The 14,737-nt window shown below is 35.1% G+C and overlaps 2 protein-coding genes across 17 annotated transcripts; one reads left to right on the top strand and one right to left on the bottom strand.

Annotated features, from left to right (window-relative positions):
- Positions 1 to 323: 323 nt before the first annotated feature.
- LOC112419799 (myb-like protein X) lies at positions 324 to 8,654 on the bottom strand. 16 transcript variants are annotated; one of them, XM_039831576.1, is made up of 11 exons: positions 8,269 to 8,641; positions 7,987 to 8,112; positions 7,230 to 7,435; positions 4,050 to 5,226; positions 3,672 to 3,743; positions 3,303 to 3,374; positions 2,927 to 2,998; positions 2,558 to 2,629; positions 2,180 to 2,251; positions 1,820 to 1,891; positions 324 to 1,525 (listed from the first exon to the last, which is right to left on the bottom strand). In XM_039831576.1, exons 3-11 carry the CDS (start codon positions 7,305 to 7,307, stop codon positions 1,047 to 1,049), a joined length of 2,166 nt encoding a protein of 721 aa, XP_039687510.1. In that variant the 5' UTR covers positions 7,308 to 7,435; positions 7,987 to 8,112; positions 8,269 to 8,641; the 3' UTR covers positions 324 to 1,046. The 16 variants fall into 16 exon arrangements, with proteins under 16 accessions (XP_039687510.1, XP_039687509.1, XP_039687513.1 ...); XM_039831575.1 differs by having other exon boundaries at positions 7,230 to 7,482; XM_039831579.1 differs by lacking the exon at positions 3,672 to 3,743 and having other exon boundaries at positions 7,230 to 8,112; positions 8,269 to 8,650.
- A 3,235-nt stretch (positions 8,655 to 11,889) lies between these two features.
- LOC11436305 (glycine-rich RNA-binding protein 2, mitochondrial) lies at positions 11,890 to 13,861 on the top strand. Its single transcript, XM_003601609.4, has 5 exons — positions 11,890 to 12,046; positions 12,515 to 12,673; positions 12,790 to 12,858; positions 13,240 to 13,343; positions 13,425 to 13,861. The coding sequence occupies exons 2-5, from the start codon at positions 12,550 to 12,552 to the stop codon at positions 13,566 to 13,568; spliced, it is 441 nt and encodes a 146-aa protein (XP_003601657.1). The 5' UTR covers positions 11,890 to 12,046; positions 12,515 to 12,549; the 3' UTR covers positions 13,569 to 13,861.
- The last annotated feature ends 876 nt before the right edge of the window (positions 13,862 to 14,737 follow it).

Raw genomic sequence — 14,737 nt, forward strand, 5'->3', positions numbered from 1 at the left:
TACCACATTTTTGTCTCTAATAGAAATAGAAGAAACTCACATCACACATGGATCACTCATTTTTAATTCTAAATCCCAAACAAATTTGCTACTTACGACCCTTTCAAAGTTCAAATCATTTCAACCACAATCAAAATAAATCCATAGAAACTTTCACATCACATTTTGTTTGACAGTTTTACCTTTCTTAGGAAATGAGATCCTAATAACCTAAATAACTTTTTTTTTTTTTTTTTTGCATTAATGGTCCAGTACTTTAGAAAATAATAAACATTTATAGCTGAAAATTGATGAATTAATTAAGATTATCTACTGTACAAATTTGAAAGTAAATTTAACAATAACCCTTGTATGATTATCCCTTGTAATAATTTCAACTCAACCTTGCCTTTTCTGTTAGCAAGCACTGGTGCAAAAGGACGAAATAACCAAGAAAATTTTACACAGATAAATAAGCAAATCCGGCTACTACTTTTTCCCTTCTCTATCGTACATATTTTGTGAATAAAAGTTCTATGTTACAAATCAAAATTGTGGTGAAGTTGCATAAGCCATATCTAATTTCTCTCAAATTCTCATTCTAAATTAGAAAAGGCTAGTTGCCCAAGCTCAACTCTAGGCAAAAATAATTTTTTGAAGGAAGAAAACAAAAGTTGCACAAGCTTGTACATCCCTTCTTCACAACATGTGGCTATCTTTATGAGGTCTACTTTGTGAATGAATTGTTGCTATAAGGCGTGAAGTGAGAGCTACACACCCCCAACTTGGCCTGCAGCAATGCACCAAGCATGCAGATTATGCAATCACTTTGTGGCACAAATTTCCCTTCAAATCAGTTCTAGATCAAGGTAGTCAGCCAAGCATAAGTGTCCATCCAAACAGCTTAGGATAAAGGCAAGTTAGCGCACAAATGATAAAAGAATGCATCATCAAAGTGCGAAATAAATTTCTAGCCCAGGGGCTGCTGTTTCTCCCAAAGAGGTGAGCCAACGGATGGTTTTTTGTGCAGATAATTTTGAAGTATCGTGTGCCACATGAATAGTCAATCAATACGGAATGACATATGGCAGAGCAAAAACATCAGCAGGTTCTATATGAACAGCTTCTGCCCATACCTGCAGTGTATCCACAACCTCTGAAGACTTCACCACAGGTTTTCTTTCTTGGGAATGATTGCTGCCAAACAGCCACTCTTGGTCATCAAAATCAGACCACTCATTTGCTTTTGGCACGGAATATACCTGACTTATGTACTTGGTATCTGGATGTGGTTTGGGTACTTTAATCACGGGATTAGCTGGCACTGTGGCAGTGGGAATCTTGTTTGGGGAAACCACAGATGTTGGAACTTCAATGATACCATTTATCTTGCGATCCTTGTTTTCTACCTTAACATTAGTGGCGGCTGCAGGCCCATCTGAAGCATTTATAGGGGAAATTTGGCAAGGTTCCAATATCCTTCCATTTTCAGTGAAAGGATGAGAGGAAGAGGGTCCTGGCAACATACTGGGCCTACTGTCATGGGCTGTAAGAAAATTCAAAGAATTGTAAAATTGTTAGCTAATCTCAAAACAATGAGCATAGAAACTCAAGAAAAATGAACCTGTCATGGAAAAAATTCCCAACTATGAAAATATCGAAATAGTTGTGACATCACTAGAGGCCTGACAAACTCTCACAGAATGTAGTTTTGCTATTAGGTCAACAAAATAGTACTCTAACAGTAGTAAGGAAAAAAACTCAAATATGGGTCTAACGCCAACCCAATGGAATTCATTGAACAGCAATTAGAACGTGATTCATTACACATGCCACTCACCATGTAGAACTCCATTAGAATCAATTTCCTTCCGTTTCTTGAGATTGTCCCCAATGATAGAATTCCCATGAGCTGTGAGAAAATTTAAATTTAAACAATTGTAAAATTGTTAGCTAACCCACAAAACAATGAGCATACAAACTCAAGAAAATTAACATTGTAATAATGGAAAAAATTCCCAAAAATAGTTGTGACATCACTAGAAACCCGACCAAATATCATAGAATGTAATTTTGCTATTAGGTCAACAAAATAGTACTCCAACAGAAGTAAGAAAAAAGTCAAATATGTGTCGAACGACAGCCTAATGAAATTCATTGAGCAGCAATAAGAACATGATTCATCAGACATGGCACTCACCATGTAGAACTCCATTAGAATTAATTTCTTTCCGTTTCGTGAGATTGTCACCAATGATAGAATTTTCATTGGCTGTAAGAAAATTTAAAGAATGGTAAAATCGTTAGCTAACCACAAAACAATGAGCATACAAACTCAAAGAAAATGAACATTGAAATAATGTTAAAAAAAATCCCAACTATGATAATTCCCAAACACAAAATAGTTGTGACATCACAAGAAACAAGACAAAATCTCAGAGAATGTAGTTTTGCTATTAGGTCAATGAAATAGGACTCTAACGGCAGTAAAAAAAAGAGTAAAATATGTGTCTAACGACAACCCAATGAAATTCATTGAGCAGCAATTAGAACATGATTCGTCACACATGGCACTCACCATGTAGAACTCCATTAGATTCAATTTCCTTCTGTTTCTTGAGATTGTCCCCAATGATAGAATTCTCATGGGCTGTAAGAAAATTTAAAGAATTGTAAAATTGTTAGCTAACCACAAAACAATGAGCATGCAAACTCAAGAAAATGAACATTGTAATAAATGAAAAAATTTCAAACTATGAAAATGTCAAAATAGTTGCGACTCACTAGAGGTAGAAACCCAACATAATCTCATTGAATGTAATTTTGCTATTAGGTCAACAAAACAGTACTCTCGGCAGTAAGAAAAAAGTCAAATAAGTGTCTAACAACAACCTAAGGAATTCATTGGGCAGTAATTAGAACGTGATTCATCACACATGGCACTCACCATGTAGAACTCCATTAGAATCAATTTCCTTCCGTTTCTTGAGATTTCCCCCAGTGATAGAATTCTCATGGGCTGTAAGAAAATTTAAAGAATTGTAAATTGTAAAATTGTTCGCTAACCACTAAACAATGAGCATGCAAACTCAAGAAAATGAACATTGTAATGATGGAAAAAATTTCCAACAATGAAAATATCAAAATAGTTGCGACTCACTAGAGGTAGAAACCTAACATAATCTCATTGAATGTAATTTTGCTGTTGGGTCAACAAAATAGTACTCTCGGCAGTAAGAAAAAAGTCAAATAAGTGTCTAACAACAACCTAAGGAATTCATTGAGCAGCAATTAGAACGTGATTCATCACACATGGCACTCACCATGTAGAACTCCATTAGAATCAATTTCCTTCCGTTTCTTGAGATTTCCCCCAGTGATAGAATTCTCATGAGCTGTAAGAAAATGTAAAGAATTGTAAAATTGTTGGCTAACCAATAAACAACGAGCATGCAAACTCAAGAAAATGAACATTGTAATAATGGAAAAAATTTCCAACTATGAAAATATCAAAATAGTTGCGACTCACTAGAGGTAGAAACCCAACATAATCTCATTGAATGTAATTTTGCTATTAGGTCGACAAAATAGTACTCTCGGCAGAAAGAAAAAAGTCAAATAAGTGTCTAACGACAACCTAAGGAATTCATTGAGCAGTAATTAGAATGTGATTCATCACACATGGCACTCACCATGTAGAACTCCATTAGAATCAATTTCCTTCCATTTCTTGAGATTTCCCCTGGTGATAGAATTCTCATGGGCTGTAAGAAAATTTAAAGAAGTGTAAAATTGTTGGCTAACCACAGAATAATGAGCATGCAAACTCAAGAAAATGAACATTGTAATACTGGCGAAAAATTCTCAACTATGAAAATATCGAGAATTAGTTATGACATCACAAGAAACCAGAGAAAATCTCATAGAATGTAGTTTTTCTATTAGGTCAACAAAATAGTTCTCTGACGGCACTAAGAAAAAGGTCAAATATGTGTCCAACGACAACCTAAATACCTAATGAAATTCATTGAACAGCAATCAGAACACAATTAATTACAATTGGCACTCACCATGTAGAACTCCATTCGAATCAATTTCATTCCGTTTCTTGAGATTTACCCCAATGATAGAATTCTCATGGCTGTTCTTGGATACCTGTGTAGAAGAATTTGGGTCTACTAGACCAGCTTTGTTGCTGTCTTTTAATTTATTCTGCTCGCCATTTCTATTTTCTATTTTCTGTTTCGCTTTCTCCTCCTTTTTTTTCTCTTTATCCCTGTCTTTGTCCTTCCCATGCCCTTTTTTCTCCTTATCTTTTTCTTTCCTTTTATCTCCCCGTTTATCATCTTTCCTTTTATCTCGTCGTTTATCATCTTTTTCTTCCTTAGTCCTGTCTGTTCCTTCAACTCTTCCTTCCAAAGTTTTGTCAAAATTCTTCTCCAAAGGTCTAGGATGACAGTTCCCAGCATGATTCTGAACTGCTGCATTTCCAATTGGTCGGGCCTCTGTACAGATTCCTCTCCCATCAATCTTTTTAGCATCAACGCCCTTATCCTGGAACTTCTCCTTACCATTAGGCCAGGTGCCAATCTTTTTACCATCAACAGCATGATTCTGAACTGTTGCATTTCCAATTGGCCGGGCCTCGGCACGGATTCCTCTCCCATCAATCTTTTTAGCATCAACACCCTTATTCTGGAGCTTCTCCTTACCATCAGGCCAGGTGCCGGTGCCACTAATTTTAGCAACCAGCCTAACAGTCCCTTCATCCTTTCTACAGTCTGCAGTTGTAGATTGTTGAACCAATTGAGTCCCAGCTCCTCCATCATTGTTCCTAACCCTCCTGTCCAACTCCATGAGGAATTTAGAGTCCTTGTTCTCCTCCGCCAGATGATTATTCTCTCTGGCCTTCTCTCCATTGTTACTGCCATGCTGTTTGGTAAGTCTATCTTCAAACAAGAAAGCTTTCTTATCATTTTGTTTGATTTCCTTTTGATGTAGGTTACCAGCATTAAGACCCTGAGCTTGTGCTGGAGATCCTCTCCCGTCTGCAGCACTGATTTTACTTTTATCTTTACCGTTGTCCTTGTCCTTATCTTTATCTTTCTTTTTTTCTCTGCTTTTTTCTTTTTTGTCCTTTTTATCCTTATGTTTTCCATCCCTTCCTTCCTTTTCCCCATTTTCCTTACTTTCCTTCTTCTCTTTGTCCTTTTTCTCTTTTTTATGTTTTTTTTCTTTGCGCCTTTCCTGGAAGTTCAAGTGAAAAAAAATATCATGAATAGAAATTAAATAAGGAAACAAACAAAATGACTTCACATCACCACTTCTCCCTTTAAAAGAGCATAAAGAGAATAGCATCTATAGAAGAATAACCACAACATGGTCCTTAAAGATCCAGCAAAATTAATAACAAATTCAAGACCTTCAAAATCCCAATCTATCAGCATAACGATGTAGAGTATGCAAAATTAGTTCCTAATTTAACAAGCAGACAGAAAATATAATAACAAAAATGATTGCCAATATGCTTCAATGCGGCCAACAAATTATAACACACAAAGTACTCTGCAATCAGATAATGACTTTACTTGCAATAAATAAAATCCATACTGAAAAAGGAATCCATATCAAGTTCAACAAAAGGATGGCCACCAGTGTTATATTGGAGGTGAAATTTCTTACAACAAGTAGTTCTACTGTGCAAAAGTAAATAATATCCACCAACTTGTATATCAAAATTAAAATAATCCTAACAAATAAATTGACAGAGCATTGGTTCCAAATAGTGCTAATGCACTTATAGTGACTCCTAGTCCCGGACAGCATATCATAAGTATAATATCTTACCCTCAAGGCTTTAACATTTATTCTGAACGGGAAGGTACACAATCAAGCCCATAGGCTATTCTTTTACATCAAAATTATGTTTTGTCCAACTCTCTAGGTGTGCTTATCATCCATAAAGAGACGGTACACCTAAAACAGATTTCATAATGTCCAACAGTATCTATGTTTGAATTTTCTAGACATCCTCGATTCAACATAATATATCCACCATATTTTCAATTCATCATAACATATCCACCATACAAAATATGTGAACTATTTATTTTCCCGTCCAAAGGGCTCATAATTTGATGACTACTAATTATTCTACATCTAATCATAAACAATGTTTTGACCTTCCCTTAGCCCACACCAAGCATGCCAGCCCCATAAAATCAGAAGAAGAAGAAAGCCAATTGACTTATAAATATAAGTATGATAGATCAGAGCATTCCGACCATGTACCAAACTCAAATGAGTGACAGGGTGGTTTGGAGGGACAAACATAGGGGTAAGAGAGATAGGGTGGTGTCAATGTGGGTTTGAATACCCAACTGACATTACCAACATTTGCCGTTAAAAAAAGAACTAATATCCCAAAAATGGAGAAAACCTGAAGAGACCAAACCTATAAATGGGTGCAAACTATACAGACCAAGATCTTATTTAAATCTGAGAGGAAAGTGAAAAAAACAAGAAAGACTTTTAATCACTATCTCTTCACTGACAAAGGTAGAACTCCCCTCCACAAGCTCAGCACTAGGAAACCCATCAGTCCAAAATAAAAAATTCGAAGATAAACAACAATCAACAATAGATTAGTGTGCACGCAGGCACTGTAGTAAGTCAAAACTCCATCAACCAAGGGTTCACAATCGCAATTGATCAAGATAGGTCAAAAAGCCAATCATTGTTGATTGCATTTGCACCCAAACCCCAATCAAACAATATCCTTTTGTTTTTGTGTGTGTGGAATATCAAAGTGACCATTTCAAACGCTATATGTCATCGGTTTACAGAGATCTTTAAGTAAGTTGGATTTATCTACCATTCTCTTTTTGTTTTTCTGTGTGTGTGGAATATCAAAGTGACCATTTCAAATGCTACATGTCATCGGTTTACATAGATCTTTAACTAAGATGGATTTATCTACCATTCAAAAGAAACAAATTTAAAAACTAAATCATACCATGAAATGATGGCAGACATTTTTACAAACTATTTTTAAGGTCAAGACAGCCTGGTATTTCAAATCTTACAAAATGGTGGCATCCAATCAAAGGTAAGAAGTCTTAGGAGTAACTTGAAAAATGAACCTTATTCATGCACATTTAACGTTAAGCTCGCAAAAAATCCAGTTTTGCATTCCAGATAATGATAGGTCAAACAATTTGCACAGTATAATACAGGAAAATTGTATTAACCTTTTTTAGTAAATCCACATCATCTGTTCTAGATTTCTTTTCATATCCTGGTGGTGGAAATGGAAAGCAACGCGACATTGCACAAAATCCAGATATGCCTAGTGTATCCTCTCTGCAAAACTGAGAATGCTTCAATCACTTTCCAGTAGTACTGTTCCAGAAAGAGATCGAACCAGCAACTATTCTCTTGACCATGCACCATGTCACTGCATTCATTTCAAACTTTAATATTCCTCCATAAGCTTCTTACTCACTACAAACACAAATTACGGAAACCACTATGGTTTACTCCTTCACCAAATATGCAAATAGCCGAAACTAATATTACTGAAATTTGATTCAAAATCAACGTTGAGTACGACAAGAACAACCACTCAATCAAACTAACTAGTAACTAGTAGTAAAACACTAATGATTCAACATGACCCTGTTAACTAATTGCTTAGGATTAAGATCTTTACAATAATGCAATAATCTTATATCCTCTATATTTTCTTTGGGGGCAACAAACAATTATCAGATTATCCTTTCAGTGATGGCCCTAAACATGAAACATGTCCCAACAAAGACGGAAAAAAAGGCCAAAATACGGAAAATTCAGCCTTTAAACGGTGTCTAAAATTGGTGATCTCTGAATAAACAAGAATTAATATAAACAATCCTCTTCCATGCTCATAAAAGCAGCAATGTTAAAGACCATGATCTTAAGAATAAACAATCTCCAAGTACAAATGATCTCCAAATCCACAATTCGAACCTCTAAAGAGATCGGAGCATGTGCCCATTTCACGCAAGAACCCCTCCTCCTTTGCTTTTGATCAAAACCCTAATCAGTCCGAAAATTCCCAATTCAGCAACTATTAAGTAACGATCCAATGAAACCCTAGAAAATTCAGCAACACAAATAAGCTGAGTATCGCTAACACCCACAGAAAATTCAAAAATTAAAAAACCTAATTTTAACCCTAATTATAAAAAATAAAAAAATAAAAACACTAAAATTGATTGGAAAAAAGGGAATAAAACGAATTTTGGATACCTAAGCAATAATAGGTATCGATGAAAAGGGGAAAAGGAAACTCTGATTCGAGATTGGGATTGATTTTTCCACTGCAAAGTGGGCAATGAAGAAGAAGAAGAAGAACAAGATCTCTTTTTGATTGAGAAGAAAGGAAAAAAGAGTAAAATGAAAAATAAAAAGGGAATTGAGAATTATAATAGAAAGAAATAAACGTGTTTATTGTTTTTAATTAGGATTAAGATTATGGGTATGAAAGAATAATAAGAGGGTTTTTGTTTTTGTGGTAGTTTCTAGATTTTTGGTTTTCGTTTTTCGTTTTTCTTCTTTCTGCTTCTTGTGTCTCAAATCTCTCTCTCTCTCTCTCTCAATTATATGTATCAATTGCTTCTTCTCATGTGTTTTTCGTTATTTATGTGTTTGTTTTTTCTCTCTCTTCCAAATTGCATTCTTTTCTCTTTATTTTCGGGTGTTATACGCAAAAAAATACGGATAGAGATACCACGTATTTATATATTGTAAAAACGGCACTTTCCCTTGGCACACAGACTTGTAAAAACTGTATTGGCAATTGGCACTTCTTTCTTTCCGTTAGAGATTCAATAGAGTCAACAAAATCGAATTCATGTTTTTTAGATTATCATAATCATAACCTGCCTGCCTCCACACATGGGTGGATGGATCATTTCTAACCCACCAGGTAGCTCTATGTAGGGGCTAAACCAATACAGTTATACAACATATTGTCCCCATCCCCATTACTTAATTGTAATAACAAGTAGTTTCAATGAAGTTACCGAGATGACTATTATTATGTGGACTCTTTTATATGAAAAACGTATATGGATCTTACACATTGAATATGAATCTTACTTAAAGTGATGAGGCTAAAATTCTTTTTATCTAATAAAGTAGTGAGTATTAGAATTTAGAAAGAAGTGTTTTTAATATTTCTCACTTTAATAATGTTAAATCAAAAGCTAAAATAAATATGTATTTTGGACTTAACTCCTAGACTGGATTTACTGAGGAATATACGGCAAGGCCAACTTCATAAGTCATGTCAAACATATCGCTCGAGCAATTAGACATCGTGTTATCTAAATCACGAAATAATCCACTGACTACGTCAAGGTTTATGAAAATTGATCGAGAATTGTGTCCTGATTTCTTCAACAGTCTTAGTAGGATCATGCTAATTATCGTGAAAACGGCGAGGTAAGTTAGAAGTCTCGCATTTGATAAAAAAAAAAAAAAAAAAATGAGTCTTGAACAAATATATAAGTGGGATGACTCGTAAAATAAATGTCTTAAAGTTTTGTCTGAATATGCGGTGTCTAATCTCACTTGTGTGGTTACTCTTAATCCACTGTGTTGTTCCAATGAAATGAGGCTCCCCCTTATGGCCTAACAATTATATCATAGTTGGTGGTTTGATGAAGGGTTAATCCAACGCACTGCATCAAAGGTCTTCCTTACAATAATGGTAAGGTGACATGTTCCATTGAGTGCAACCAACGACAATACATATGTATGTGAATGAATAAACTTTTGCATAAAGGGGAGCATAATGAATGGAATTACTCGCACTTAATGAGGAGATTGTTGTGACAAGCGTACAATGAGTTAAAAGCCCCACGTATGATAAAAAAAGTTAGTTCTAAACAATATATATGTGGGAGGACCCGTCGACTCAATGTCTCAAGGTCCTATGTAAATATGTGGTATCTAGTTCACTTGTGTAGTTGTTCTTGGTTCATTGTGATAATCCCCCGTGACCCAACATTAATTAACCATTCTTTCAACTTATAAGAGGATCTCCATCCTAAATTAAAGATATACACACTTTTCCAATAAACCTTTCGCTTTGCTAAATTAGATACTAACTTAAGACTTGTTGAATTCTATATATAATGTTACAAGCCATCATTGTGGTGGTCGAAATCAAAGTGATTCTAGATACGAGGTAAAATTGTCGGCATTCATACAAGAATATTGTTGGTCTCCCATATCATTCCATGCCTCCAATTGTCTGAATCTTTCGTTGAAATGCCTTTTAAGATCTTGAATTGCACCCACCGCACCTATTTTATATCGGTTTAAGTTTAAAATAATTAAATTTAGTAAGCACGCATGATGCATTGATGCTTGGAAAAACAATTATCTATTTTCAAATACATACAGAGTGCAAGTATACACAATCACATCAGGTAAAAAAGAGTAGAAGAGTATCAATCCCACGATGATTGGAGTAAATAAACTCTTAAGTATTTCCAAATACCGAGTTTAGACAAAATAACGAAACGAGGGCGCGACTTCCACGGTCCATGAGGATTATCAAGGATAATCCAAGAGAAAATGTTAGCAAAACAGACAAGAGAGCTAGCACAGGTGTTATCTTATTTGCAAATGTGTAATTGAGACATTCCAATCACGAGCATAAAGTGTGACATAACACACATCCGTAAAGAGAGAACGTAGATATGCATTACACCATATCCATCATTCACAAAGTTTATCACAATTAGTTAATCAACTTGAACAATAAGAGAGGAAATGCAACGTTGTCGAGCTAACTTCCAGCCGTATTAATGAAGACCACACAATTCGACATAAACAATAATGAAGGTTCCAAGACTACAACGAAAACTTTTAATGAACTAACCACGATGATCGCACTGAAGAATGATCAAGATGATTATAACTTAACAGGGGGCACGACGAGAGTTCCAATTAATATGAAGTTTAATACACTGCGTTCCAAATTAATTAGGCATATACTCCATAAATATGCAAATTATGGTCATTTTAAAGATTTCAAATGATCAATGCAAAATAAGCCGGTCAATAGATATCAGGAGGGTCATTGTCACCAAAAATAAGATTCCATTGAAGTCAATTATAAAGACGCAAACTAAATATTGTTCGACATAACACGGGTTTTAAATCGGTTTGAATGCTCATGGATACATTCACAATCACGAATGACATGCATAATCAATTCAACATGCATGTTGCAACACATATGTTATCATGGGTCATACATCTCTTCATCAGTAAGAAGTGTTCATTACACCATTTCCTTAAAAAAACACAATTTTTCCAAGGTTTATGCCAATGCCTAAAGAAACAACAAAGTCATGCATATTAGTAGCATGAGACTTAACAAAGAGGTAAGTGTGGGCTAATTTGATTGAAAAATCATCATTATTAGTCTGAGAGCAACTAGGAACACCGTTAACACCAGTAAACGAAGGTTTATTGTTGGCAATCAAAGCACAAACATTCAACAGAAGAGAGACTCAAGCTCGTGCCAATTTCAACTGTCGACACTGACATAAATAATCATGCATCCACTAAAGGGAGGATTTGTTCCTTTGCAAGAGGACTTAGCCGAATCCATTTTATGTAGGTCTCTCTAGGTTTTTCCAATACATTAACGATAAATGACTGAAGCAAATTGTTTTTCTCATTTCAGAAATTTGCTTTTCATAGCAAATTATGAAGTGAGAAAAGCAACTTATTATTTGGATATAAGTGTAAGTGGGTCATATAAGCAAGGCCCATCATTTCCTAAAAAAGAAGCAAGGCCCATCAAGCGTAAGTGTTGAAATAATCAACGAATAGACACCGTACATCATCATCAGTTGCAAATTTTAAACATACACGCTTCCGCAGAAGATTTCGCCCCCAAATACCATTTCCCCTATAAAAGCGAAGATTTTTTCTGAGCTTATATCATTTTCTACGGTGACTGAGATTTTGCTTAAACCCTAGCCGCTTCACTCTTTTCTCTCTCGTAAGTTCCTTCCTCAACCCTAAAACCCTAATTCTCGTTCCATAACTCAAATTTCCATGAATTTGATTCAATTTCGTTTCTCTTTTTTGTTGATTCATTGTTTCAATTTTGTTTTAACATGTATCTGTTGTTTGATTTAATTGTTTATGATTCAAATTCGCTTTCTAGGGTTTATAGGGTTTTCATTTCCGATATCATGATTACAAATTTATTCGTCTATAATTTGTGTCTTTTATTTGTATAAGCTATTAGGCTATTTATCTTTGAATAATATGATTTTTGATCAATAATTATGTTTACGTTTTTGTAGTTTTCTTTGCCAATTTCATAACTGTTACTGTGTTGTTTATATCTTATGTTTATTATCTGATATTGATTTTTGTTATTTATGATAAACAAATCATTATGATTATGTATTTTTATAACTGTGGTTATGTCAATAATCTGGGTTTGTTGCTTTTGTATTAGGAACTTGGAAGGCTTAAGCTAAGTCTTCAATCAAAATGGCTTTCTGTAACAAGATTGGAAACCTCTTGAGGCAAGGTGCTACCCAGAGCACTCAAGCTCCTGTTTCATCCATGCTTAACTACTTGCGCCACATGTCTTCAAGCAAGCTCTTCATCGGAGGTATTGATTTGGTTTGAAATCTAGTCATTATTATCTTTATCTAGTTTTTTTGTTGGTGATTAGTATTATTATTATGGCACTAATAAAATGTATGGTTTTGGCTTTTGGTATCGCAGGCCTTTCTTACAATGTTGATGATCAGTCTCTTAGGGATGCATTTACAACCTACGGAGATGTGGTTGAGGGTGAGTTCATCTTAATTTATTGTTGTTAAGTGATTTAATTTAGCTTCATTTTGCAATGTGTTTATCCCTTTTGTATCATCATGACACTGCATTTACATTGACATGCTAGAAGTTAAATTTGGGTAATTTCTATTGTATGCTGAAGAACACATTTCAGTGGGGGATATGTTTTGTCTTTTAATTTTGAGTAGACATGCTATTTATAACCTTAGCAAGCAAACATGATATCTGTGACTTGCTGTAATTCTGAAGAGTAAGTCAAATTTCCGGTAGTTGATACATTAAAATGTCTTTGGTTTATGATTATTGAAACATGAAAAAGCATCTGCTTTGTTTGATTTTGGTGTTTTTATAATAATAATTTTGGCTCTGTTTTTGCAGCTAGAGTTATCACTGATAGAGAGACTGGAAGATCAAGGGGATTTGGATTTGTCAACTTCACCAGTGAAGAGTCCGCAACTTCAGCACTCTCTATGGATGGACAGGTTGTAATATTATGCTGTTAAATGTTGATTATATTTTAATTGTCATTTTAGTTAGTTGTCTGACATGCTCTTGTTTATTAGGATTTAAATGGGAGAAACATCCGTGTGTCCTATGCAAATGATAGACAGGCTGGCGGACCTCGTCCCGGAGGTGGCTACGGCGGCGGTGGTGGATACAGCGGCGGCGGTGGTGGATACAGCGGAGGCGGTGGCGGTGGTTGGTGATGCAAACTTTTAATTTGATGCACTTTTTTTTTCCTGTGTTGAGTTCTTGTGTCTAAAAATTTTATGAAGTTGTTAAGGCCCAAGTGGTCGGTCACTAATTAGTGAAATGTCATGGTTTTTTGACGTCGTTGGCACATTTTGGTTAGTCAGTGTTTTTGTAGGTCGTGTGTCTTTCTAACTCTGAAAATAAGATAGTAGAATGTTATGTGGTTTCTATAACTCTTAATTGTTATTCTGTTTATGAGAATAGTTGTGGCACGAAAACTGCAGTATTTAGGTATATTTTTGGCTGAGATGATGACCAATGTTTCCATTATCTTACCGTGAAAACTACCGATCAGCTTGCGCATCATTTGATGATGATGCATTGGTATTTTTATCCGATTATTATGATTACACCCATCCTGAACAATACATTTTACTGCATTTTCTCGTTATTCTCATTATTACTGTGTTATGTTTTGGGCTCAACGATCACATTTTTTTGCGGTTTAAAAAACAAGATGTTTATTTTTTTATTTTTATATTTTGGTCGAAATTACAATTGAGTGCAAATTAACGTTTGGGCTCTATGTTGTTTCTTTTGGTCGAAATACTTCTGGGCCCAAATAGAAGATTTTTCCATGCAAATCCAAATATAATGTCAATGGTACTTTAGGGAATTTTTTTCCCACCCTCTTCTATGGCCTTTCAATATTTCAGAAATACCTCCGGTTGGACTCCGAGCGAAATCTTAAATATAATCCGAATCTCCTCAAATTTTAGAAGAACACATAATGCTGATATACTTCATCCAAATCATGTTAATATACAATTTTGAAAATAAAATCCGTAAACTCTGCACTAGTTTGGCATTGTGTCAAATACAGTGCATAAGTTGATATATTTTGGATTATATGATTGGTACTATGTTAGCATAGAAACTTAAGGTTACAATCCCAATGTAAGAAAACTAGGTAGCATGACCATCCATGCCACCTCTCTGCCTTTGACTGTAAATCATCCAGTGTCTCCACGAACCTCATCCGTATCTCCATTGCCCATTATGCCGCAAACATGATCTATGATGTGCCCTAGCTGTGTGTAGCAGTGCTAGTCCCCGTGTGCCTCAGGAGCAACCTCCTCAAGAGACTTATGCTCAAATGGCCTCGGAGTGTAAAATGGTAAAA

This window comes from Medicago truncatula, chromosome 3, assembly GCF_003473485.1.
Source record: "Medicago truncatula cultivar Jemalong A17 chromosome 3, MtrunA17r5.0-ANR, whole genome shotgun sequence".
Taxonomy (NCBI): domain Eukaryota; kingdom Viridiplantae; phylum Streptophyta; class Magnoliopsida; order Fabales; family Fabaceae; genus Medicago; species Medicago truncatula.

What these genes read in the sequence shown, in the direction of transcription:
- LOC112419799 (XM_039831576.1), bottom strand. Translation starts at nt 7,307, where the DNA reads ATGTCGCGTTGCTTTCCATTTCCACCACCAGGATATGAAAAGAAATCT. An exon ending in ATGTGGATTTACTAAAAAAG is followed by an intron (nt 5,227 to 7,229) that starts GTTAATACAATT and finishes TTGAACTTCCAG; the next exon opens with GAAAGGCGCAAAGAAAAAAA. An exon ending in TTCTAATGGAGTTCTACATG is followed by an intron (nt 2,999 to 3,302) that starts GTGAGTGCCATG and finishes ATTTTCTTACAG; the next exon opens with CCCATGAGAATTCTATCACT.
- LOC11436305 (XM_003601609.4), top strand. Translation starts at nt 12,550, where the DNA reads ATGGCTTTCTGTAACAAGATTGGAAACCTCTTGAGGCAAGGTGCTACC. An exon ending in AAGCAAGCTCTTCATCGGAG is followed by an intron (nt 12,674 to 12,789) that starts GTATTGATTTGG and finishes TTGGTATCGCAG; the next exon opens with GCCTTTCTTACAATGTTGAT. An exon ending in CACTCTCTATGGATGGACAG is followed by an intron (nt 13,344 to 13,424) that starts GTTGTAATATTA and finishes CTTGTTTATTAG; the next exon opens with GATTTAAATGGGAGAAACAT.